A 25,765-nucleotide genomic window follows, 5' to 3' on the forward strand; every position below is an offset into this window, starting at 1 on the left:
CAAGAGGAAGGACTTTAGTCTATCAGCAGCCCTCCAGATATTTTAGTCTCTCATAACAATGTATGCAAACTGGTCAAGGATTTTTTCAAAAAGGTTTATAAAGTTTTCAGAAACTGTTTTAAAAAATAAATTGATTTCCGAGCATCCCCTCACAAGAGAACAGGACGATCTATTGGGGAATGATTAGAGAATTTTCATCCCTGACCAAGATTTTCAACAAACAATTATTAAGAGTGGTCATGTTTCCTCTGTACAGGGCATTTGGGGATGAGAAAGATTTAAGACTTGATAACTCATCATTTTTGAAAGGCTTCTCTAGGAAAAGACATTGATGGCTATGTTAAACAGTGTCCGATATGTGCACAGGCCAAGCCATCCTCATAGAAACTAGGGACGGGTGGGTTGTTACAGCCTCCTTCTACCTGCAACAGACTTGGGTGCCGATCACAATCCGGTAAAAACCGGGTACGAACCGTCGGACGGAGCATATTCTCCGTCCGACGCGTACCCGGTCGTCAAAATATACAAACATGGAATTACGATTCGTACGGGTACACCATTACCGTACGAATCGTAAAAAAGACCGACCGAACAAAAAACACCTACCAATGCGATCCGGGAAAGCGCCGACCTGACGTCGGGACGCACGCAGCCAGCCATTCACGACCCAGGAATCACGATTCGCACCGACGTCACCCCGCACGGTGAATATTTTGCGGCACCCAAAAACTGCCGGGAAATCAGGACGACGCGAACAAGGACCACCAGTACGCGACGGACAGACGGCGACGCGAACAAGGAGGACCAGTACGTGACGGACACACAGGACGACGCCACCAAGGAGGACCCGTACGCGACAGGACGACGCGATCAAGGAGGACCCGTACGCGACAGGACGACGCGAGCAAGGAGTACCAGTACGCGACGGACAGACATGGACCCGAACCTACGAGTCATCCCTGCCCTCATAGCAGTACACCTCCTCTACAGGTTACGACGCAGACGCCGCAGAAGGTCAGAATAACTAAGGGAGGGGGGAAAGTGGGGTGGGGTGGGGGTGGCACTACCAGGGCAGGCCACAAAACAACCACATGAGTGACACACTACACATGGCCTGGACATACCTGACTCCCATGCCCTGGTCACCACGAGGGGGTGGGGGCGTGACCTGATAATCCAGCGACCGCCACAACGGAAGTCCGTCACCACGCGAACCGGCAACACAACCAGACAGGTACGTCCCGTACCCACGCCTGAAGAGCGTGGGTACGAGTCGGACCACGCCCACACACGTCACCCCAACAATGGCGGGACGGATCGCACCCACGTGGCAAAGGCCTGGGTACGGGCCGCACAAACATCACATAGCGTGGGGACGGATATGTACGGACCCTACCCCCACCCCGTATGCAAGGAGCGTACCCCCCTGCCCAACAGTGTAAGTACGACCCGTACCCCCACCCGCGTATGCATGGAGCGTACCCCCCATGCCAACAGTGTAAGTACGACTCGAACCCCCACCCACGAATGCAAGGAGCGTACCCCCCTGCCCAACAGTGTAAGTACGACCCGTACCCACACCCGCGGACGTACGGAGCGTACCCCCAGCCCAACAGTGTAAGTACGACCCGTACCCCCACCCGCGGACGTACGGAGCGTACCCCCAGCCCAACAGTGTAAGTACGACCCGTACCCCCACCCGCGGACGTACGGAGCGTACCCCCAGCCCAACAGTGTAAGTACGACCCGTACCCCCACCCGCGAATGCAAGGAGCGGACCCCCCTGCCCAACAGTGTAAGTACGACCCGTACCCCCACCCGCGTATGCATGGAGCGTACCCCCCATGCCAACAGTGTAAGTACGACTCGAACCCCCACCCACGAATGCAAGGAGCGTACCCCCCTGCCCAACAGTGTAAGTACGACCCGTACCCACACCCGCGGACGTACGGAGCGTACCCCCAGCCCAACAGTGTAAGTACGACCCGTACCCCCACCCGCGGACGTACGGAGCGTACCCCCAGCCCAACAGTGTAAGTACGACCCGTACCCCCACCCGCGGACGTACGGAGCGTACCCCCAGCCCAACAGTGTAAGTACGACCCGTACCCCCACCCGCGGACGTACGGAGCGTACCCCCAGCCCAACAGTGTAAGTACGACCCGTACCCCCACCCGCGGACGTACGGAGCGTACCCCCAGCCCAACAGTGTAAGTACGACCCGTACCCCCACCCGCGGACGTACGGAGCGTACCCCCAGCCCAACAGTGTAAGTACGACCCGTACCCCCACCCGCGGACGTACGGAGCGTACCCCCAGCCCAACAGTGTAAGTACGACCCGTACCCCCACCCGCGGACGTACGGAGCGTACCCCCAGCCCAACAGTGTAAGTACGACCCGTACCCCCACCCGCGGACGTACGGAGCGTACCCCCAGCCCAACAGTGTAAGTACGACCCGTACCCCCACCCGCGGACGTACGGACCGTACCCCCAGCCCAACAGTGTAAGTACGACCCGTACCCCCACCCGCGAATGCAAGGAGCGGACCCCCCTGCCCAACAGTGTAAGTACGACCCGTACCCCCACCCGCGAATGCAAGGAGCGTACCCCCCTGCCCAACAGTGTAAGTACGACCCGTACCCCCACCCGCGTATGCATGGAGCGTACCCCCATGCCAACAGTGTAAGTACGACTCGAACCCCCACCCACGAATGCAAGGAGCGTACCCCCCTGCCCAACAGTGTAAGTACGACCCGTACCCCCACCCGCGGACGTACGGAGCGTACCCCCAGCCCAACAGTGTAAGTACGACCCGTACCCCCACCCGCGGACGTACGGACCGTACCCCCAGCCCAACAGTGTAAGTACGACCCGTACCCCCACCCGCGAATGCAAGGAGCGGACCCCCCTGCCCAACAGTGTAAGTACGACCCGTACCCCCACCCGCGTATGCATGGAGCGTACCCCCCATGCAAACAGTGTAAGTACGACTCGAACCCCCACCCACGAATGCAAGGAGCGTACCCCCCTGCCCAACAGTGTAAGTACGACCCGTACCCCCACCCGCGGACGTACGGAGCGTACCCCCAGCCCAACAGTGTAAGTACGACCCGTACCCCCACCCGCGGACGTACGGAGCGTACCCCCAGCCCAACAGTGTAAGTACGACCCGTACCCCCACCCGCGGACGTACGGAGCGTACCCCCAGCCCAACAGTGTAAGTACGACCCGTACCCCCACCCGCGGACGTACGGAGCGTACCCCCAGCCCAACAGTGTAAGTACGACCCGTACCCCCACCCGCGAATGCAAGGAGCGGACCCCCCTGCCCAACAGTGTAAGTACGACCCGTACCCCCACCCGCGTATGCATGGAGCGTACCCCCCATGCCAACAGTGTAAGTACGACTCGAACCCCCACCCACGAATGCAAGGAGCGTACCCCCCTGCCCAACAGTGTAAGTACGACCCGTACCCACACCCGCGGACGTACGGAGCGTACCCCCAGCCCAACAGTGTAAGTACGACCCGTACCCCCACCCGCGGACGTACGGAGCGTACCCCCAGCCCAACAGTGTAAGTACGACCCGTACCCCCACCCGCGGACGTACGGAGCGTACCCCCAGCCCAACAGTGTAAGTACGACCCGTACCCCCACCCGCGAATGCAAGGAGCGGACCCCCCTGCCCAACAGTGTAAGTACGACCCGTACCCCCACCCGCGTATGCATGGAGCGTACCCCCCATGCCAACAGTGTAAGTACGACTCGAACCCCCACCCACGAATGCAAGGAGCGTACCCCCCTGCCCAACAGTGTAAGTACGACCCGTACCCACACCCGCGGACGTACGGAGCGTACCCCCAGCCCAACAGTGTAAGTACGACCCGTACCCCCACCCGCGGACGTACGGAGCGTACCCCCAGCCCAACAGTGTAAGTACGACCCGTACCCCCACCCGCGGACGTACGGAGCGTACCCCCAGCCCAACAGTGTAAGTACGACCCGTACCCCCACCCGCGGACGTACGGAGCGTACCCCCAGCCCAACAGTGTAAGTACGACCCGTACCCCCACGAGCGGACGTACGGAGCGTACCCCCAGCCCAACAGTGTAAGTACGACCCGTACCCCCACCCGCGGACGTACGGAGCGTACCCCCAGCCCAACAGTGTAAGTACGACCCGTACCCCCACCCGCGGACGTACGGAGCGTACCCCCAGCCCAACAGTGTAAGTACGACCCGTACCCCCACCCGCGGACGTACGGAGCGTACCCCCAGCCCAACAGTGTAAGTACGACCCGTACCCCCACCCGCGGACGTACGGAGCGTACCCCCAGCCCAACAGTGTAAGTACGACCCGTACCCCCACCCGCGGACGTACGGAGCGTACCCCCAGCCCAACAGTGTAAGTACGACCCGTACCCCCACCCGCGGACGTACGGACCGTACCCCCAGCCCAACAGTGTAAGTACGACCCGTACCCCCACCCGCGAATGCAAGGAGCGGACCCCCCTGCCCAACAGTGTAAGTACGACCCGTACCCCCACCCGCGAATGCAAGGAGCGTACCCCCCTGCCCAACAGTGTAAGTACGACCCGTACCCCCACCCGCGTATGCATGGAGCGTACCCCCCATGCCAACAGTGTAAGTACGACTCGAACCCCCACCCACGAATGCAAGGAGCGTACCCCCCTGCCCAACAGTGTAAGTACGACCCGTACCCACACCCGCGGACGTACGGAGCGTACCCCCAGCCCAACAGTGTAAGTACGACCCGTACCCCCACCCGCGGACGTACGGAGCGTACCCCCCATGCCAACAGTGTAAGTACGACTCGAACCCCCACCCACGAATGCAAGGAGCGTACCCCCCTGCCCAACAGTGTAAGTACGACCCGTACCCCCACCCGCGGACGTACGGAGCGTACCCCCCATGCCAACAGTGTAAGTACGACTCGAACCCCCACCCACGAATGCAAGGAGCGTACCCCCCTGCCCAACAGTGTAAGTACGACCCGTACCCACACCCGCGGACGTACGGAGCGTACCCCCACCACACCAGTGTCAGTAGACACGTACCCTCACCTCTAATGCAGTGTGTGTAACCCCACCGTGTATGTGCCAAGCGCACATATCCAGAAATCGGAGGTGTGTGTGCAGAGTCCACCCAGCAGTGCCCTGAGACAGGAGGGGTGGGTGCAGAGTCCTCCCAGCAGTGTCCAGACCCAGGAGGGGTGGGTGGTGAGTCCTCCCAGCAGTGCCCAGAGACAGGAGGGGTGGGTGCAGAGACCTCCCAGCAGTGCCCTGAGACAGGAGGGGTGTGTGCAGAGTCCTCCCAGCAGTGTCCAGACCCAGGAGGGGTGGGTGGTGAGTCCTCCCAGCAGTGCCCAGAGACAGGAGGGGTGGGTGCAGAGTCCTCCCAGCAGTGTCCAGACCCAGGAGGGGTGGGTGCAGACACCTCCCAGCAGTGCCCAGAGACAGGAGGGGTGTGTGCAGAGTCCTCCCAGCAGTGTCCAGACCCAGGAGGGGTGGGTGCAGAGTCCTCCCAGCAGTGTCCACACCCAGGAGGGGTGTAACACATGTGTGTGATGCCACAATTACCCACATCCATACTGCCTACAAGGGAACATGTCCCCATGAACTCATGTCAACTGACTCCACACACAAGTACAGTGATCACCAAGGATGCCACGATTGTTGCAGGTGGAGACATGGCCATGCATGCATGGCCAAAGTAGAAGGGCTCCGTCACACACACAGCTCATGTAGACACAGCTCCGCGCTAAACATTGGGATCACCCTGCAGGGAAGAAAGCTGGGTACACAGAGGAAGGAATACACCCTGGGACAAGTGCACCATGCAGTAACTGCTTACATGAACAAAGAAAGTTAGCCAACACCTTGTGATGGCACACAGATCCTAGGGTGGCCCCAAAGAGCAGAACACTACTACAAATCCCACACACCCAAAGCCTTAAACACCACCCAAAACAATGTAGCAGCCCCACCAACACCAATACCACCATAGCAGGAGTGTGATAATGAAAAAAAAAATAAGCTTTAATCAGCATGAGCACAATGTCCGTGGATCAACGGCAGTTCAAAGTCAACAAAGGCCAAAGGGCAGTCAATTATTCCCAGCTGCATGGGGGACACAGTGGGATGTGTGTCCCCTACCTTGCCTGCACAGTCAAATGCCATCGTCTTCCATACTGGTGAGGGCATCAGGGGGGGGGGGAAGCAACAGGCACCGCAGGGACATCAGGGCAAAGGGGCGGCGTTGTGGGTGCAGGGATGGAGGACTCAACCACAGGGGGTGTGTCATGGCCAAAGGCGGAGGCCAGGATGGCACTACACACCTTAGCAAGGTCCTCCAGGGAGTCCCCTGCACCCGAAGTGACCTCAGGCCCCAAGGAGGGGGGGGGTTCAGAGGGATGGGTTGCAGCGCCACCGGGGGAGGGTGGAGACAGGGGGGGAGACTCAACCACCCTGACCGAGGACTTCCTTGACCGCTTGCGTGGTGGCGTCACTGTGGGGCTCAGGGACAGAGCGGCCATGAAGGAGTCCTTGGGGGAGATGTGGCCAGGAGAGCTGAGGGGAGGGGATTTGGAGGGAGTGGATTGTGTGGAATGCGGACTCCCACTCTGGCTGCGTGTCACACGTTTGCCCCCCGACCCAGTGGGTGTGCCTATCTCACCCTGTGTGTGCGTGTCAGGAGGAGTGCGGTGGACCTTCCCTGCTGGTGTGGTGCCTGTGTCTGTTGTGGTGGGTGCATGCCGACGTCTGGGTGTACGTGGGACAGGCATGGAAGTGGGAAGTGTGGATGGGGCAGGGGTAGGTGGGGGGAGGTCGCGCTGCAGGAGACCCACTGCTGCAGTCAGTGTGGAGTCTAGGGACCTCAGCAAGTTGCGTTGGTCAGCCTGCAAAGAATGAATGCCCTCCAAGAATGCCTCGATGTTGGTGAGGGTTTTCCCGTGGGAATGGAGGACATTCAGGATCGCAGCCTGACCAACCTGCATTTGCCGCTGGATGTCCATAGACTCAGCATTGGCGGCAGCAGTGGAGACAGGGGCAGGGGGTGCGGTGCCTGGCAGGAAGGAGACATGCGGTGACCGGGCACGCTGGGAAGGGACACGAGCAAGTGGGAGGCGGTTGGTGGGAACTGAGGGGGCGGTGGCAGGTGTTGTTCCACTGTCAGCTGCTGGTGCAGCCTCCGCCAACCCTGAGACATCCTCCTCGGACCTGTCAGCTTCGTAGTCTGATGTGCCAGTCGACAGGTCCTCGGCCACACTATCCTCCGCCTCTGTCCCACTCGATGTGCCAGCCCCGATGTCACGGCTGCCACTGGTGCTCGGTCCCTCCGCCTGGTCCGTGTCCATGTCTCCCTCTGTGTCCCCCGACGATGCTGTGGGCAGGGTGGAGAGACAGAAATTAATCAGACACCTGTACACATCTGTCACATGAGTCCAATCTACATAGTCAACATTGCATAGCCTGAAGAGGCAGATCCCTAACATCTGCAAAACAAGGTACCGATGTAGGGCATGAAACACAGTTGGTTGAGCCACCATGCCACTGAAATACCATGGAGAGCATGAGACAATAGCTGATGACAGGAAACGGAGTCTGACATAGCACCCAGGCCCTGGGGACAATCCTGCACTGCCTCTGCACCACACAGCGTTTGTGAAAATACCTATGACCAGGGACAATATCCATGAACTTGAGACACATGCTGCATAGGTAATGCTGCAAACATGCCCAACATAACTCGGTCACTGCACCTTGCGTGTGTGTCCAGTAACATCACACACTGTCCAGACCCAGCAATTAGGAATCAGGATTTGACACATAGGCATTGCCCGCCCCAAGCAACCCCCACACGATGCTAATTGCTGAGACACAGGTGGCACCAACATCTCATAGTCTGGGTGATAAACACAGTGGCAGGCAAAAGGCTAGATTGGACGCAAAACAGCAAAGGTGCGCCTGTACAAATAATGAGGTACCAGTGCCCATCCTCAGATGAGTATAACAAGACACACAGGCACTGGCAACTGTGAGTATGAAGAGGGACAATCAGGTCAGGCTGCACAGTGGACACCTGTACATAATAGCACGTCTATATACATGGTGACAGGGGACAATGGCACAGAGCACAACCTACGCTGTAGACAGTGAGAGTGTCCACGTTGATGATGACACAAACAACACTGAGGATAAGGTGCCCCAGGGGACAGTATTGGGCACGCAACTACATGCTACTGAATGGCTGAATGGGAATGACTGCTACACACGTCACCATCCCTGCACTATGCGTAGCGCACACTCATGCACATCATGTCACAGGCCACTACATAGGACATGCGCGCTGTAAGGCATGACACATGAGAGACCAACTCCCATGTCTGGAGCCAGCATCAGTGCCAACTGACATGGAACCCACATGCAGTGAACTTGACAGTTCACAGGCAAGGTCCCACAACCTGTTACCCACCACCACCACCCATGATGCTACAGTCATTGTTCTCGTGGACAAAGCGCCAGCCTACATTACCTTGTGAAGGAGTGACTACACACAGACCAGGGAACACATTGCAAGGAGGGGAAGGGTGGCAGGGGCGCAGCGCTACACTTGGGCAAACTGGATGGGCACAGCACCTTTAAACCCTGCCAGTGAATTAATGCCACTGTGCCCTTACAAATGCCGGTGACACACAACAAACGCACATGTACCTACCCCCTTCCGCCTGCTGCATCGCCTGTAAGCGCCTCTCCAGGTCTGGAAAGACCACCGGCAGCACACGCCTGTGGAGGTGGGTCAGACGGCGGCGGCCGCGGTTCTTGTGGCTCTCAGGTGAGTCCCCCAGCAGGAGCCGTGCAATCCTCCGCGTCCAGCACCGGATATCCTGCCAGCGTTTCCTCACCTGGGACAGGCTCCGCCTCCGACCATCCACACGCCTCACGGCACTGACGGCGGTCAGCCAGATCTGCTCCTTGGCAGAGGCGCCTACCTGTGAGGAAGTACAAGTGACACCACATCAATACACCAGCCACATGTCACAGAGAGACATATGTGAACATAATAGCTGGTTACTACATGGCATGTAATGCAGACAACGCATTGCACCTCTGTCATAGGGACATCATCCTCTGGTGAGGGAAAAGGCAGTACGTGCCATAGTGGGTACTCAGGTGGAATGATGGCAATGTCACAATCAATGATCAAGGCTCACACTGTGCATCACACCCACCCCTCCTGTCTCAGGGCACTGCTGGGAGGACTCCACACCCACCCCTCCTGTCTCAGGGCACTGCTGTTAGTGATAGGTCCCCACCCCTCCTGTCTCAGGGCACTGCTGGGAGGACTCCACACCCACCCCTCCTGTCTCAGGGCACTGCTGTTAGTGATAGGTCCCCACCCCTCCTGTCTCAGGGCACTGCTGGGAGGACTCCACACCCACCCCTCCTGTCTCAGGGCACTGCTGTTAGTGATAGGTCCCCACCCCTCCTGTCTCAGGGCACTGCTGGGAGGACTCCACACCCACCCCTCCTGTCTCAGGGCACTGCTGGGAGGACTCCACACCCACCCCTCCTGTCTCAGGGCACTGCTGTTAGTGATAGGTCCCCACCCCTCCTGTCTCAGGGCACTGCTGGGAGGACTCCACACCCACCCCTCCTGTCTCAGGGCACTGCTGGGAGGACTCTGCACACACCCCTCCTGTCTCAGGGCACTGCTGGGAGACATCAGGCACCCCCCCCCTGGTACCCCCCCGACAGTACATGGCATGTGTGTCACACCGGGTCACAATGCCTGAAGACACAGTCACAACATAGGGACAGTCTGTGGCAGTGGCCTATGCACTCACCTGATACCCTGGTCGCCCATACAGCATGGGGTACTGTGGGAGGATCACATCCAGCAGAGCCATGTTCTCCTCCAGGGTGAATGGCTGTGTCCTCTCCACAGCCCTTGACATGGTTCCAGGGAATCAGTAGCAGCAGCTTGGTCGACAAATGCAAAGATGTGCAGGCAAGTAATCCCTCATGGGACCTGGCTGCCTTATATGTGGCCTTCTGCCCAGTCTCATGCACAGGAGTACAGAGTGATTGGTCACTCACATTTGCATCCTATGTTTCCACCAATCCCTTCAAACCTAGCAGTCTGTGGGTTCTCTATCGGTTTCATTCTCCTGCATGATGTCAGCCCCACAAACACATTGCAACAAAGTAGAAAAATTCCAACTGACTTCTGCTGTGCACCTTCCAGAACAAAATCGAAATTTGAACCTGGTCGCCATGACAACCAGCATGCATGTAGGCCTTAATACTTGTCCCCTATGTAATTAGGAGAATCACACACAGGTACGGTGCGTTTCCGGGCCCTAGGGCACCCCAAATGCATGGCAACGGCCCGTACATGCATGCCGACGTTCAAAATCACTATGGGTCTGCACGCGTATGCGTACACGTAGTGGTACGGACCGTACACACGCATGTACGCTCACTATCACTATGGGTCTGCACGCGTATGCGTACACGTAGTGGTACGGACCGTACAAATGCCTGTACGCTCACTATCACTATGGTTCTGCACGCGTATGCGTACTCGTCGTGGTACGGACCGTACAAATGCCTGTACGCTCACTATCACTATGGGTCTGTGTACCCGTAGTGATAGTGAGCGTACATGCGAGTGTACGGTCCGTACCACAACGAGTACGCATACGCGTGCAGACCCATAGTGATAGTGAGCGCACAGGCATTTGTACGGTCCGTACCACTACGTGTACGCATACGCGTGCAGACCCATAGTGATAGTGAGCGTAGATGCGAGTGTACGGTCCGTACCACAACGAGTACGCATACGCGTGCAGAACCATAGTGATAGTGAGCGTAGATGCGAGTGTACGGTCCGTACCACTACGTGTACGCATACGCGTGCAGAACCATAGTGATAGTGAGCGTACAGGCATTTGTACGGTCCGTACCACTACGTGTACGCATACGCGTGCAGACCCATAGTGATAGTGAGCGTAGATGCGAGTGTACGGTCCGTACCACAACGAGTACGCATACGCGTGCAGAACCATAGTGATAGTGAGCGTACAGGCATTTGTACGGTCCGTACCACAACGAGTACGCATACGCGTGCAGACCCATAGTGAGAGGGCCGTACACTCGCATGTACGCTCACTATCACTATGGGTCTGCACGCGTATGCGTACTCGTTGTGGTACGGACCGTACACTCGCATCTACGCTCACTATCACTATGGGTCTGCACGCGTATGCGTACACGTAGTGGTACGGACCGTACAAATGCCTGTACGCTCACTATCACTATGGGTCTGCACGCGTATGCGTACACGTAGTGGTACGGACCGTACAAATGCCTGTACGCTCACTATCACTATGGGTCTGCACGCGTATGCGTACTCGTTGTGGTACGGACCGTACAAATGCCTGTACGCTCGCCATCACGATGGGTACACATACGGCAGCACTCCCACAGTGATTGGGGAACATACACAGGCCCTCTTAGCAGCAGTACGCCGGTTTGTACACATCACTGTGGTGATAGTCGACACACAGGTAGGAATAGGGCGGACATACTTGTCCATGGATGGACATACTTGTCCAGGAATGGACATCAAGGCATCGTCTGTGCATTACTACATGTGTGGGGCACAGGTGTGACAGGCTGTGATGTGGAACATGCCTCCTGAGTGGAGGAGGCACCAGATGTATGATGAGATGTGTACAGGTGTACTGTGTGAGGGTGCAATGTGTGCCAGGCATGCCCTTGACTCCTTTGACATGTGTGCATGTCGTACTGCGCACTTGGGGTGAGCGTCACTGGCATGGCACGGACACCAACACACGGAAGTGTCCCATGATGCCCGGTACAGGGGTCATGACACCTGACTTGTCACTACCCACAGTGCACAATGTGACTATGTCATTTATGTGTCCGGGATTTACATCAGGTTGATGTTGTAGCACCCTCAAAAGGTGCAGCCGTTGCAGCAACCAACATGTGTCTGTGTGTAGATTGTCATTGCACACTGTTCCGCACACCATGCCACATGTGGTATCTGATGTGAGCTGCACATGTATGCATGGGACACGGAGTAGCGTGACAAGGCCATGTCAGCATCCTCACAAGGAATGTGTGGTGAGTCATGACATGTGCACCTTCATGGCAAGGTGTGTGGGCAGGCCTAGTGTAATGTCATGTGACCTGTGGCTCCGGTGTTCCGCTACCAGTCTCTACAATCGGCATCCTACTTCTGCTGATGTGTGTGTGTATGTCACTTCTGTCTTGCGTCGGGCTGTTCACTTGCACTGGGACACAGCTATTCCCATGGCGTGGCATGGGGAGGTTCTCAATCACCGTGTGTAGCTGGGTCTTGGAAGGAGTGTCACCTTGCATCCATACGTGTCCTGGGCATGTAGCACATGCCTGACTCCCTATGTGGCATGTGTGTATTGGCAGATTTACATGTGCTCAGTAGACATGAGTTGTTCTCGTAGTGCACTCACTCTTCCTTGTCACTTCCAAATTACTGCAGAGCGCCTCCTGTTGCCCGAAGAATTCCAGACTTGGCCACCATGCAGGAGAATGACAGGATCCGGCTCTACCGCTTCACCCAACCGTTGATTCTGGAGCTGACGGCGAGACTGGCACCACACCTGCAACCGCAGCACAGGTATCCTACGGCACTGACACCCCAGCTGAAGGTAATGGCTGCCCTACATTTCCTTGCCACGGGTACCTTCCAATATACCATAGCCCATGTTGGTGGCATGTCCCAGAGCATGTTCAGCGGTGTGCTGCATGATTTCTTGGAGGCCATGTTGATTCACCTGGATGACTTCATCAAGTTCCCAACCCCTGAACAGATGACTGAGGTCAAACGTGGTTTCTATGCCCTGGGAGGGATGCCCCATGTCATTGGGTCCATAGATGGGACACATGTAGGTTTGGTACCACCACACGCACGGGAGGTGGCGTACCGCAATCGGAAGCACTACCACTCCATCAATGCCCTTGTGGTGTGTCTGTCCAACATGGTGATTTCACATGTCTGTGCTCGTTTTCCAGGATCAGCACACGATGCCTACATCATGAGGCGTAGCGGGATGCCTGATATGATGATGCAGCTGCGCAACGAACGTGCATGTGTTGTTGGTGGGTACAGTCTGTCTGTCCTGTATTCTGTTTGGCCGAGCAGCACTACCGCTTCGCCAGTTCTAACGATATCCATGTGCTTTCCATTTAGGGGACGCTGGCTATCCCAACATGCCTTGGCTGCTGACACCTCTCCGCAACCCCATCACGCCGGCCCAGCTCCGCTACAACACCGCCCATGGCCGGACAAGGCGAGTGATAGAGAGGACGTTTGGCATGCTGAAGAGCCGATTCCGGTGCCTCCACAAGACCGGCGGCGCACTCCCATATGCCCCGGCGAAGGTCTGCAAGATCTTCATGGTCTGCTGCATGCTGCACAACATGGCAGTTGAAAGAGCTGTGCCCCTCATCCTGGATCAAGATGACGAGGACCATCCACCCGTGGAGGACGAAGGGCTTGGCAATGGGGCTAGTGATGTGGAGGATGTGGAGCCTCAAGAGGACATCCGGACTCGGCTCATACGCGACTTCTTTGCTTAGTGGTGAGTACCAGGGTCTGAGTGTGCACGCATTGGTCCACGTGTGGCATGCGTTGTGATGTGTGTCTCCACCTGCATGTATGGCACGTGGGTCAGAGGTGTGTGTGGGTGTGTCACTGGAGTGATGGTGGCAGTGATGGTAGTATTTCCCCAGACATAATTGTGACCTAGCATGTTGTCATACATACATGTGTCGAGTACATGCACATGCAAGTGGCTGTGCTTCTTGTGGCTGACTTCTTGTGTGTCTCTCTTCCCCAGGTACCTGCGCATGCCGTTTGCTGGTTGCATTGTTGTGGCACTGCTATTCCTCATGGACATGGCATCGTGGGCTGACTCAGCGTTACAGGCACGGACACGTTTGGAAGTCTCCATGGGGTAAGGGATGCATCTGGGGTGTATTGGGTGTGGCAGTTGTTCACGATGTGTGCACACTGCCCCGGTCGGGGTTTGGGTCCTCTGCAGACATGTGGCATCCCCATGGGACACGACATGCAGCTGGGTACACCTGAATAGATGGGCTGCCTGGTTGTCAGTCATCAGTGATGGGATGGTGGATTGTGATGAAGGCATCAATGTGTGTGACACTGCCCTCGGACACATACGGTTAACATTGTCTTGACATGGCGTGGGACTTCCACATCAGCGGATGTATGGTGTATGGCAGGCTCTCCGTGAGCAGCTGTGGGTATTTAGCTATTATCCGACACTTGTGTGCCAGTTCCATGGCTATCACGCATTTGTGCTGCAGAGTGGGGTGCCAGTGTTGGAGCCACATGTTACTCCACATGATGTGTTCATGTGTACTTCAAGTTGCCTCTGCAATCCCAAACACATGACTATTAAAGATGTCCCTATGCCTCCAAGGTGCCTCTTCTCAGTCAATGCTGGTGTGTTGGCACGGTGCATCCTGCATGTCTGGCATGGTATTCCCTGATTGTGGCTATGTGTCAATGTGTCGAGTGGCAAGATGCAAGCTGTGTGTGTGTGCTGAGACTGTGTAATGGGCATGATGTCCATGACTGTGTGGGTATTGTGACATGTGCCATCCCCATGCATCCAACGTTGTCCATGACCCCATTCTCTGCATCCACCGGACTCAAGCTTGCAGGACATGGTTCTGCCACCTGTCTACACGTACCTGGGTGCCCCCCAGGACACGGGCCAGGATCCCTGACCTCTGCGCATGACTGTTGCTGTACTCAATGTGTCTGTCAGCACGGTTGTTCGGCCACCCCCTCAGCTGGTTCTGACCATCACGGGTGTGTATGGTGCTCCATGTCTGTCTTGCCTAGAAAACTGTGACCCATGTGTCCTGTGCCAGACTCAGGCCCCAGGGTGTGGATGGTTGAAGTGAACAGATGACTCAGGCATGTTTAGACTGTACAAGACACATGTTAGGTAATAATGCTACCAGCAGGCATCAACTCATAATAGTGTGATTTATTATTGGGGGGGGGGCCAAGTGAGGGCCTTTCCGGGATTAGGGAATCCAAAGTTCAGTAGGGGAGTTGGTGTCCTTGCCATTGGAAATCCTCAGAGTCCATGCCACAGTCTTTGTCAACATTGGTCAGCCAGTGACCAGCAGGGCCATGTGGCAGAGAATGTCTCTTGATGCTGTGATGCTGTTGCTCCAGTGGGCCAGGTGCCAGGCCAGGTGTCCTGGGAGATGGTGATGTAGCAGCCACCCTCACGGTCCTTTCCGTGGACGACCCGGCTTCCTGCGGGGAACCTCAGCAGCAGGCCGTGACGACGTCTGGGATGCTCCGTCGGATGTTTCCTCCTCCTCCTCATGATCCCTCCCTGTGGGTGGTGATGTTCTCCGCCTTCTGGCACAGGGAGGGTCGGCCATGGTGTCGGCCATCCGACGGAGTTCAGCGTGAATCCCCTGGGACGCCGTCACTTGCTCAGCCTGTCTGTCCTCCATCCTCCGTTGGTGTAGCTGTAGACAGGCTATTAGCTCCGCATGTTGCTGGGCCTGCTGGACCTTGATCCCCTCGAGGACGGACACAACCTGGGCCATGCCCGTGGTGTCCTGCCGGTATGAGTCCAGGATGTTACGGACATGTGAAAATACCGGATCCCCAGCCAACTGGTCAGGCTCGCGCCTCCGCCGCTCTCCACTCCCACCACCCCTGCCCACTTGCGTCTGGCCTGCACTTGTGGGCACATGGGGTCTCCGGGACCCCTGAGGGGTGGCATTGGCGTTGTCGCCTGCCTCCTCCTGGGTGCCCGGGACACCGTGTCCCTCCTGGCGAGCCTGGCTGCATTGTGGTGTTGGGGCAGGGATCCTGGGTGTCTCCTGGGATGTGGCAGGAGTGGGGGTGGTGGTTGGCACGGTTGTACCTGACGCAGGTGCTGCAGGTGGTTGGACACCAGAGGGGCCAGGTCGGTCGGGGTCGTCCGCAGAGTGGTGAGAGTGGTCGCTGCCGGTGGGATCGGTCTCCTGCAGATCCGGGTCCTGTGAGTGTTCCCCCCCAGTGTTGGGGGGTGCAGCACGACGTTGACCTGTGTGTGAGAGAGACAATGTTACTTTGGATCCATGCAACATCCATGTTGCATCCGTTACAAAGTTGGCACATTTCCTCTTGGAATTAGGATCTGTCTTGCATTCCACTCACAGTGCACTTGTGCATGTGTGTGTCCCTTGGGCACCAATTTGGCCCCTTTAACTATGTGTGGCACAGTCTTACTTGCTGCGTCAAGTGTGACTGCAGTCAGCAGTGGAGTGTGCATGTGTGCCGAGCTATGCGTTTGCGCCTTCCTTGTAGCACTGTACATGTGCACATGGAGTGGATCCACACACTCATATGATGCAGGTGGCTGTCCTTGTGCTCGTGTACAGGTTGTGACATGGCCCTGCGTTTTGCCATGATGAAGAGGGGGGGTTCTGGCACTGGGCACCCTTGTCTACATGCACGCAGTCCACCTGCTGACGAGCAGACATTCCCACACACCAAAGGACTGATTTGCTCTCCCTGTGTCTCCCTCCTTCTCTGTCCCCCTCTCCCTCCCTCTCTGTCCCCCTCTCCCTCCCTCTGTGTCCCCCTCTCCCTCCCTCTGTGTCCCCCTCTCCCTCCCTCTCTGTCCCCCTCTCCCTCCCTCTGTGTGTCAGCCTCCTCCCTCTGTCCATCTTCCTGTGTCTCCCTCCCTCTCTGTCCCCCTCTCCCTCCCTCTGTGTCCCCCTCTCCCTCCCTCCGTGTGTCACCCTCTGTCACCTTGGCCCAGCTTCCTGGGCACACACTGTTAGCAGATCTTTGAGTGGCCCTTGGCCTGTTGATGTGAGTTTGTTTCTGATCTCCAGGCACCCATTTTGTCTGCTGTGTGTCTGTGCGCTGCTGCTGTGGTGGTGTGTGCTGCCACTCTTTCACACTGTTGGCTGTTCATTAGCTGCTGGCATGTGCAAAACAGTGCCTTCACCCCCATGTGTTGATGCAAGGCATCCGCCATTTGCTGGCAAGTCATTCCTGTGTTGGGACACAGTGTTTGTCTGGCTGTGACCTAGGCCATATGGGCAGAGGGCATTGTTGTCTGCTTTGGAGTCGCACTATGTGATTCTTGGTGCCCAGCCTCCCGCCATCCGGGTTACCGTGTCATGTGTTGTTGTCTTCTGTGGCCTGTGACTTGACATTGTCCAGCTGGGTGCATGGGGCATGGTGGCAGCAGTGGCATGTGCCTGCTCATGGAGTGTGGTTGAGTAATGCGATGGCTTGTGGTGTTTGCGTGCCTGTTATTAATTTTGGTTGTGGTTGCAGTTCCCCCCATGTGAGGTGCGTTGTTTGTGTACTCACCCGGGTCTCGGAGTCCTTCTACTCCTTCAACTGCCTCCACCGGCAGTATGGCCATCACCCTCTCCTCCCAGGGATGGTACTGTACGGGTCTGCGGGAGGGCCCTCCTCCGGTGGCGTTGGCCTGGTCGTGTTCCTCCTGTCTCTTGGCTCTGACCCTCCTCCGCAGATCGTACCACCTGTTCTGGCAATCCTGCTTGGTCCTCCTGGTGTCCGCAACAGCATTCACAGCATCGACGATGGTCTGCCACATGGCTGTTTTGGCTGCCTGGCTGGTGCTTCTGACCAATGTTCCAAAGATCTGTGGCTCGACTCTGAGGATTTGATCAACAAGGACCTCCAACTCTCGGTGACTGAACTTTGGATTCTTGGTAGTGGGCATGGTGAGGGGTGTGGGTGGGGATGGTGTGGGTGTGGGGGGTGTGTGGATGTTGGGGGGGGGTGTGGATGGTTGTGTGTGTGTGTGAATGTGATGAGAGGGTGTTTGTGAGGGTGGTCGTGTGAAGGTGTGCAAGTGTAAGATGTGGTGTCGCTTGTAGTCTGGTTCTGTGGTGTCTGGCAGCAGTGGGTCTGTTGCAAAGGCTCATGGTTTGTGTGTGTGGGCCCTTTTTATTGGTCCATGGGTGGGTGTGGCAGTGTTTGAATTTTGGGTGGGTGTGTTATAAGGAGTGGTGGTGTATTGGGCCTCTGTTTGTTTTTGACAGTTGCAGGTCAGTGATTGTGTTATTTTAGTGGTTGTTGGCCATGTTTAGTGGCTGTGTGCCTTGCGAATGGTGTATTGTTGAGTTGTTTTGTTTTGTCCTTGTTGTGTACGTGCGTTTTGAGCGTGTGTACGGTGTGTACATGGGCCATTTGGTTGTACGATTTGGTCCTTGTGTGTGGCTTTGTACGACTCGTACATGCGGTTGTGATGTTGGGGCATGGGGTGCGCTCCGTACTTAGAAGGTTGTGTTGGGGGTGCGCCAGGAACGTACTGGGGTGGGGGTACGACTGGAACGTACTGGGGTGTTCATAGACGGTGGTACGACACGTACTGGGGTGGGGGTACGACTGGAACGTACTGGGGTGTTCATAGACGGTGGTACGACACGTACAGGGGTGGGGGGGTGTACATAGACGGTGGTACGACACGTACAGGGGTGGGGGGTGTACATTGACGGTGGTACGACACGTACTGGGGTGGGGGTACGACTGGAACGTACTGGGGTGTTCATAGACGGTGGTACGACACGTACAGGGGTGGGGGGGTGTACATAGACGGTGGTACGACACGTACAGGGGTGGGGGGGTGTACATAGACGGTGGTACGACACGTACAGGGGTGGGGGGGTGTACATAGACGGTGGTACGACACGTACTGGGGTGGGGGTACGACTGGAACGTACTGGGGTGTACATGGGCGGTGGTACGACACGTACAGGGGTGGGGGGGTGTACATGGGCGGTGGTACGACACGTACAGGGGTGGGGGGGTGTACATAGACGGTGGTACGACACGTACAGGGGTGGGGGGTGTACATTGACGGTGGTACGACACGTACTGGGGTGGGGGTACGACTGGAACGTACTGGGGTGTTCATAGACGGTGGTACGACACGTACAGGGGTGGGGGGGTGTACATAGACGGTGGTACGACACGTACAGGGGTGGGGGGGTGTACATAGACGGTGGTACGACACGTACTGGGGTGGGGGTACGACTGGAACGTACTGGGGTGTACATGGGCGGTGGTACGACACGTACAGGGGTGGGGGGGTGTACATGGGCGGTGGTACGACATGTACAGGGGTGGGGGGGTGTACATAGACGGTGGTACGACACGTACAGGGGTGGGGGGGTGTACATAGACGGTGGTACGACACGTACTGGGGTGGGGGTACGACTGGAACGTACTGGGGTGTTCATAGACGGTGGTACGACACGTACAGGGGTGGGGGGTGTACATAGACGGTGGTACGACACGTACTGGGGTGGGGGTACGACTGGAACGTACTGGGGTGTACATGGGCGGTGGTACGACACGTACAGGGGTGGGGGGGTGTACATAGACGGTGGTACGACACGTACAGGGGTGGGGGGTGTACATAGACGGTGGTACGACACGTACTGGGGTGGGGGTACGACTGGAACGTACTGGGGTGTACATGGGCGGTGGTTCGACACGTACAGGGGTGGGGGGGTGTACATAGACGGTGGTACGACACGTACAGGGGTGGGGGGTGTACATTGACGGTGGTACGACACGTACTGGGGTGGGGGTACGACTGGAACGTACTGGGGTGTACATGGGCGGTGGTACGACACGTACAGAGGTGGGGGGGTGTACATAGACGGTGGTACGACACGTACAGGGGTGGGGGGTGTACATTGACGGTGGTACGACACGTACTGGGGTGGGGGTACGACTGGAACGTACTGGGGTGTTCATAGACGGTGGTACGACACGTACAGGGGTGGGGGGGTGTACATAGACGGTGGTACGACACGTACAGGGGTGGGGGGGTGTACCTAGACGGTGGTACGACACGTACTGGGGTGGGGGTACGACTGGAACGTACTGGGGTGTACATGGACGGGTGGGGGTATACATATACGGGGGGTACGTGTCGGACGTACGGGGGCTGGGGGGAGTGTTGGGCGCGTATGCGGGCACATGTCTCCATGGTTGCTATTGGTATTCGGTGCGGACGGTGTTTTTTCCATACGGTTGTAGGCTCGGACGCACGGGATGGATCGTGATTCCTCGGTCGGACTTGGATTTTTACGTTTGTAAGGTAAATCGTCCGAGGACGTGTCGGACACATTTTCCGTCCCGAGGACGTGTGGGGATTGATTCCCGGTGCGGGTCGTATGGACTTTTTACCATGCGAATCGTGATTGCCAGTTCGTACGGCACTTGGACGATTCGTACGGTAAAAAGACCCGATACGAGTCGCACGGGGGAATTTTTTACCGGATCGTGATCGGCACCTAACTGTCTAAATGTACACCATACATATTAGTACAAGATATTATGAAAAATAAATACATGTAATCAGAAAATAAGAATTAGCATTTTATTTTGGAGTGTAAATTTGGGTGCCTCTTACAATTATGTTTAATATTTTATAATCTGCCAGGTGATAGGGAGGCAACTACCACCTTGAAGAGCACCTGTACACTAGACACAAAAGCCCGCCTATCGCCCAATTGTTTCTTGTAAACTTCGTTCAGTTGTTGCTCTGAAATAATTGTCTATGAAGACCTACTTATTGATTTAGGAAGAAGTGTATTGGAAAGGTTGGCATTAATTAAGATACCATTTGTTTTATTAGTTAAGAAGTGTTGAAGAAGGATTGTGCTTGTGTCTTATTTCTATTGTTGAATACCCAATATAAAGGAATGGAATTTTCTGTAGAGCCTACCAATAATATAGCTCAGAACATTATGGGAATTCTATTATCTACAGTTGAAGACTGATCAGCAGTACAGTTAGTTGTGTTCATATAGATGTCAAGTAGTGGTATCCAGGATTTGAAGCTGCTCTGGCTTGCACTTTGAGCTATCCCTGGTCTCAGGGTCTATGAAAACAACAACAAAAAAAGAAAGTAAATATGGTTATAAGAGCCATATGTAATTAATTTGCACTTTTCTCCCTCCCTTAACCTCTCAGCTGCAAATGGAAGCCTGCTCAAGGATTAAGGGCTGTATAAGCAGTCAACCACGTGATAGCAGGGTTCAAAGGAGGTGTGAGCTTACTTGTGCTACCGCTGACATTTAGCTGATTACGGCATCCAAGCACGGGGTTGCAGCATCTATTTTTTTTTTATTTATGGCATTGTATATAGCTGGCACTTGCCTCCAAGGAAGACCAGAGGACATTCCAAAGAACCTTATTTTATTGAAGAAGGAATCTCTCAAACACAATGTGGGAGTAGTAAATAGGTTTATTTTGGATAATGTACATATAAAAACAGTACATCATACCAATACAAATACAGATTCAAAAATACAAATGCAATCCAAACACATCAATATAAATAAATAAAATAAAATCATGTAAATAATTTACACTCAAATGAAATAATATTTTCTCCTACCATTTAGAAGTACCATAACACTTTTTCAAATGATCATTTGTTCATTAACAGAATCAAATTCCAAAGACATGGCCCACAAATATATAAAAAATAAACCATCATCCACTCATAGTTCTTCAGCAATCACATTAAGGAGAAATTAAATTAACTTTTTTCTCATGGAAACTAAATTAAGCTGTCTTTCATGTATGTGCCAAAAAAAGTACAGCATGGGAAACGAGGTATTACATTTATAACTGTGATAAGCTACAAGATACTCTGAAGTGCCAAGAGGTTTTTAACATGGGAATCAACCATCTTTTCCTCTAGATCTGGTAGACATGGCAAAAGAATAGAACATTATTTCATTTTCTTCTGTCTTTGTGCAAAATAGTAATCTTATGAGTGTGTCCCAGGCAATATAAAGTGACATATTCTTGATAATTTGATATAACCCTATCCAAATACATTTCTAATGAACCATAGCATTTTACACTCAAATAAGAACCAGTTATTTTACAATGTCTAGAATGACTCCAGGTCTTCATTACTACATACTTCTAAAAATCATCTTTATTAAGATCAATTGAGCCTTTGCTCATAGAATGCAGGGAATGCGAACAATCTCCCTTACTAAATATTCTACCAACAGACTCACATGTTTTCACCATGGCAGATCAAGAAAATTTGTCATGGAAAGCACTTCTTTCAACACATTCAAATAAAATATCAATTCATTAGTAGTTCATAATCTATCCAAAAGACTAAAGGTCTAATTTGAACCAGGTGATATAAATACTTAACACCACTTAGATAGCACGGTTACCAAAAGACAGTAGGAGTAAATATTTTAAAAGGTGATTTTCTACAATTGGCAAAGTAAAAGCTTTAGCAAAGTGTAAAATTGTAGGAATGAGGGTAGACAGCATAGATGATTAAATAAGAGGAAGATGTATTCTTCAGTTTCAAGAGTAATTGATTGCAGAAATTATAAGTTGTAAGTTAGCAGCCCTCTGGAAAAATGCCCAAGTCTCTTAGAACGTACAAATAGCAGTCTTAGTAATACAAAGGTTCTACCAGGGTCCTACATCTTCTGTCCAAGACCTGCAAAATTTCAGGATAAAACAACAAAGTGAGGAAGCAGGTTATTAGTAATCACGGGTGAAATATCACTAAACGCAACAGTCTCAGTTACCACAGTAAATTGCACTGGGACCAGGCTAGGTTGTCAGTCATTTGTTTCTAAATTAGAAAAGGAAGAGCTAATTGACACCCCTTATTTTTGTTTGGCAGCTCATTTGAACTGCCATGCTGTTAGTATTAAATCGCACCACAAATAGCTCTAAGACCATGAAAACTGGAGGAAATCCTTATAGCACCTCTTAGATCAGATTGTATTTTGGCAAAACAATGGCTCGTGTTCCTCATGCAAAAATAATATATTGATGAGGGACTCCTTATATTAAAATGTGTCTGAAGTGGTTAAGGAACTTCAATTATATACACCAAAATCTCCCTTTCTTTAGATCATTGTCTAGAATGGGGAAACTATGTCTTGGAAGGCAGGGCCATGCTGGGGAACCAAAGCTGTCCTGGTAAAAATCCTCAAACCTGCCCCCCTCTCTTGGTCTCCCCGCATAATCTCTCTCTTTTGATCCATCCATTCCCTCTCTTTCCTTCTCTTCTCTTCTCTCCACTCCTCTGTTTCTTTTCCTTCTCTGATCACTTTCTCTCTACCTTCCCTTCTCCCTCCCATTCTTTCTTCTCTTGTGGTCTCCCTGTGCCTTCTGCAATTGACCCTGGGAAGCTGGGGAAAGTGACAGAGCATTAGGGGTGGCCCTGGACTCTCAAAACCCACCACCAAGGGCTCCAGCCTCCAGAGGAGAAAATGTCCTGTGGATTAAAAGACCTGTTGGAAGAGGATATTCAGTACCTGAGCAACTGGAGCTCGAAAAGCTGCACGAGTCAACAAAAGAAATGACGCCTTGTGAGGTGCATTTAAACATGATATATTTCTCTAAAGGACAATAGGGTGAAAGCAAGTTTTGGGAAACGGATCAGTAACCTCCTTAGTCTTTGCAAATTCGCTCAAGTAGAAAGGCTCGGGTCTTTCTCTGGAATATTTATCAGTAGGGCAGGACTGGCCATTGTACCTCTACGGCTTTGTTCCACAATATGCTGAAAGATATGAGGCTGATTTCCCGTGCTTAATTTGAGCTTTTGGTTTCCGGTGCTTGGCACCGGCTCTTAATTGCCAACACCGGCTCTTATATTAGTCTGCCACATGGCGGTGCTGTTTATTTTCTTTAGACATTCAGTTGTTTATTAATTCAATATACATTCAAAATGACTAATACATGACACCCAAACCCTTCTAATAGCTTTGGGCCCTGGAATAGTCTGAATTGTCACACTTGTAGGAGTCTGATGGTTACTAGGTGTGTTTTCACTGTTACTGGCAGCGCTGGCCGTGGCAATGGGTGGTGCAAGCCTCATTGGCCTCCTGAGGAGGGCCCTGGCATCTATTTTGTTTTACTAGATAATCACTGCTGATTTCAGAAATGGATGGGCTGCCATGGTAGAAGAATGAAAGCACACCCGGTGTCATACTAGCTGCTGCATTCTGCATGATAGGGCTTGTTTGAGCATTTATCCAAGGGCAGATTTTGCTTTCAATTCTGGTGCTTTTCATCAGTGTACGAATAGGGACCCTATTATTACTTGACATCATAATGTTTGTAACAGAAGAAACCCCATAACTGCTCCTAAAATATGCTTACGATTTCCCTCGAACAGATCAATCTTACTTGAGGGTTTGTGTACTAGATCCACAACTCCCACACTTTACGGGAACTGAGTTTGCGTTTAAGATTATTAAAGGAAATAGTAAATGTATGTCTCTTTGCAACCTCTGGTGCACAAGGATTAGCTTAATTATAGGACCACAATCCTCCAAATCCTGAAGTGGTGCAAAGGAATGATTACAAGAAATTGCAATAATGCTATAGATTTGTTCTGACTGTTTTTTAATCCATACCCTTTTATTTAGGAGTTCACTTGTCCTCTATGCAAATCCTCTTTGTAAATCATTTTGGCTTTGGGATGTTTTATCTGAGCTTCTTTTATCATATATTGTACTATAATATTATGGATCTTAAAAAATCTATGATGAAATCTGTATTGTTGGACCGAAATTTCCCACACAACATAGTTTTACTTAGAAATATGTTCTCACAATGAATTTACCCGTTTTATTACACTTCTTGTTTAAATGTTTATACTGTACCTTTTATGGTTTTATTCAACTGAAATAAAGGAGATATGATGATGATGACTTATGTTTTATCCTCAGACTTTCAACCAGTGCAAGAGTGAGGAAGGCAGTAAACAGTGAACGAAAGAGGAATAAAATAATAGAAGAACAATCTGGAAAACATGGGGGAAAAATAACCTGCAATTGTGAAATAAAGAGACAGGAAGCATAGGGTGGTGGAAGAAACAGGTATGAGGTGCAATACAAAAAAAAACTAGGAAGCCTTGGTATTTCACAATGCTGGCATTTGGCAGAATGAGGAAACACCGACTGCAACTTGTGGCCAGCTAATGACTCCAGATTATTTCCAGTGGCGTAGCAAGAGGAGGGTGGGGGAGGTGGTCCCCCGGGCGGCACGAGTATTGGTGGCAGCGGCCCCCCACTCTTACATGAGTTTGACGCAGGGGCGGCAAACAAACGCAGGAGTAATCGCCAGCACACACCCACCCACCCCCCGCTTTTCAGTGTGGCCAAGGTACGGATCGCCATGGGCGGCAAAGTGCCTAGCTACGCCACTGGTTCTTTCCAAGAACCCTAGACATGGTTTGGCTAGAGGACAAAGGAAAGGGTCCCAGTCTGGCAAAGTTTGGGCAGAAGCAAAGCAAGATAGTATTGTGTTTTTCTTTGAGGGGAGGTGTAATTTTGTCTGGTTTGTGTACCCCCATATTACACTTACATTTTGAGATTGTGCATTATGAAGCACAACTCTTTTTAGCTAGATTTTGGTATTTACTTGGCGCAGTGCTTAATGTGTAAAATAATAAGTGCCAGAGGTTACTGCCGCATGTATCACCCTTCGCCGCTGTCATCGCTGCCAAAGCAACTACTGACCATCTCTCTCGCCTGCAAGTACGACCGTCCAGATTATTCCAGGTCCCCAAAGCTAAAGGAATAGCTGGGGAGGCAGGTATTAGTAATTTTAAATGTATATTGTA

The 25,765-nt window shown here is 53.4% G+C and overlaps 1 protein-coding gene across 1 annotated transcript in view; it reads left to right on the plus strand.

The window, feature by feature from the left end:
• Positions 1 to 25,026, plus strand: part of LOC146789691 (5'-AMP-activated protein kinase subunit gamma-2-like) — a 694,843-nt gene extending 669,817 nt beyond the window's left edge. Inside the window, exon 4 of the mRNA XM_085632018.1 lies at positions 24,870 to 25,026. Coding sequence (XP_085488144.1) covers positions 24,870 to 24,892 — 23 coding nt within the window. The 3' untranslated portion in view covers positions 24,893 to 25,026. The remainder of the gene's footprint in view (positions 1 to 24,869) is intronic.
• The last annotated feature ends 739 nt before the right edge of the window (positions 25,027 to 25,765 follow it).

Source organism: Triturus cristatus, chromosome 10 (genome assembly GCF_964204655.1).
Source record: "Triturus cristatus chromosome 10, aTriCri1.1, whole genome shotgun sequence".
Taxonomy (NCBI): domain Eukaryota; kingdom Metazoa; phylum Chordata; class Amphibia; order Caudata; family Salamandridae; genus Triturus; species Triturus cristatus.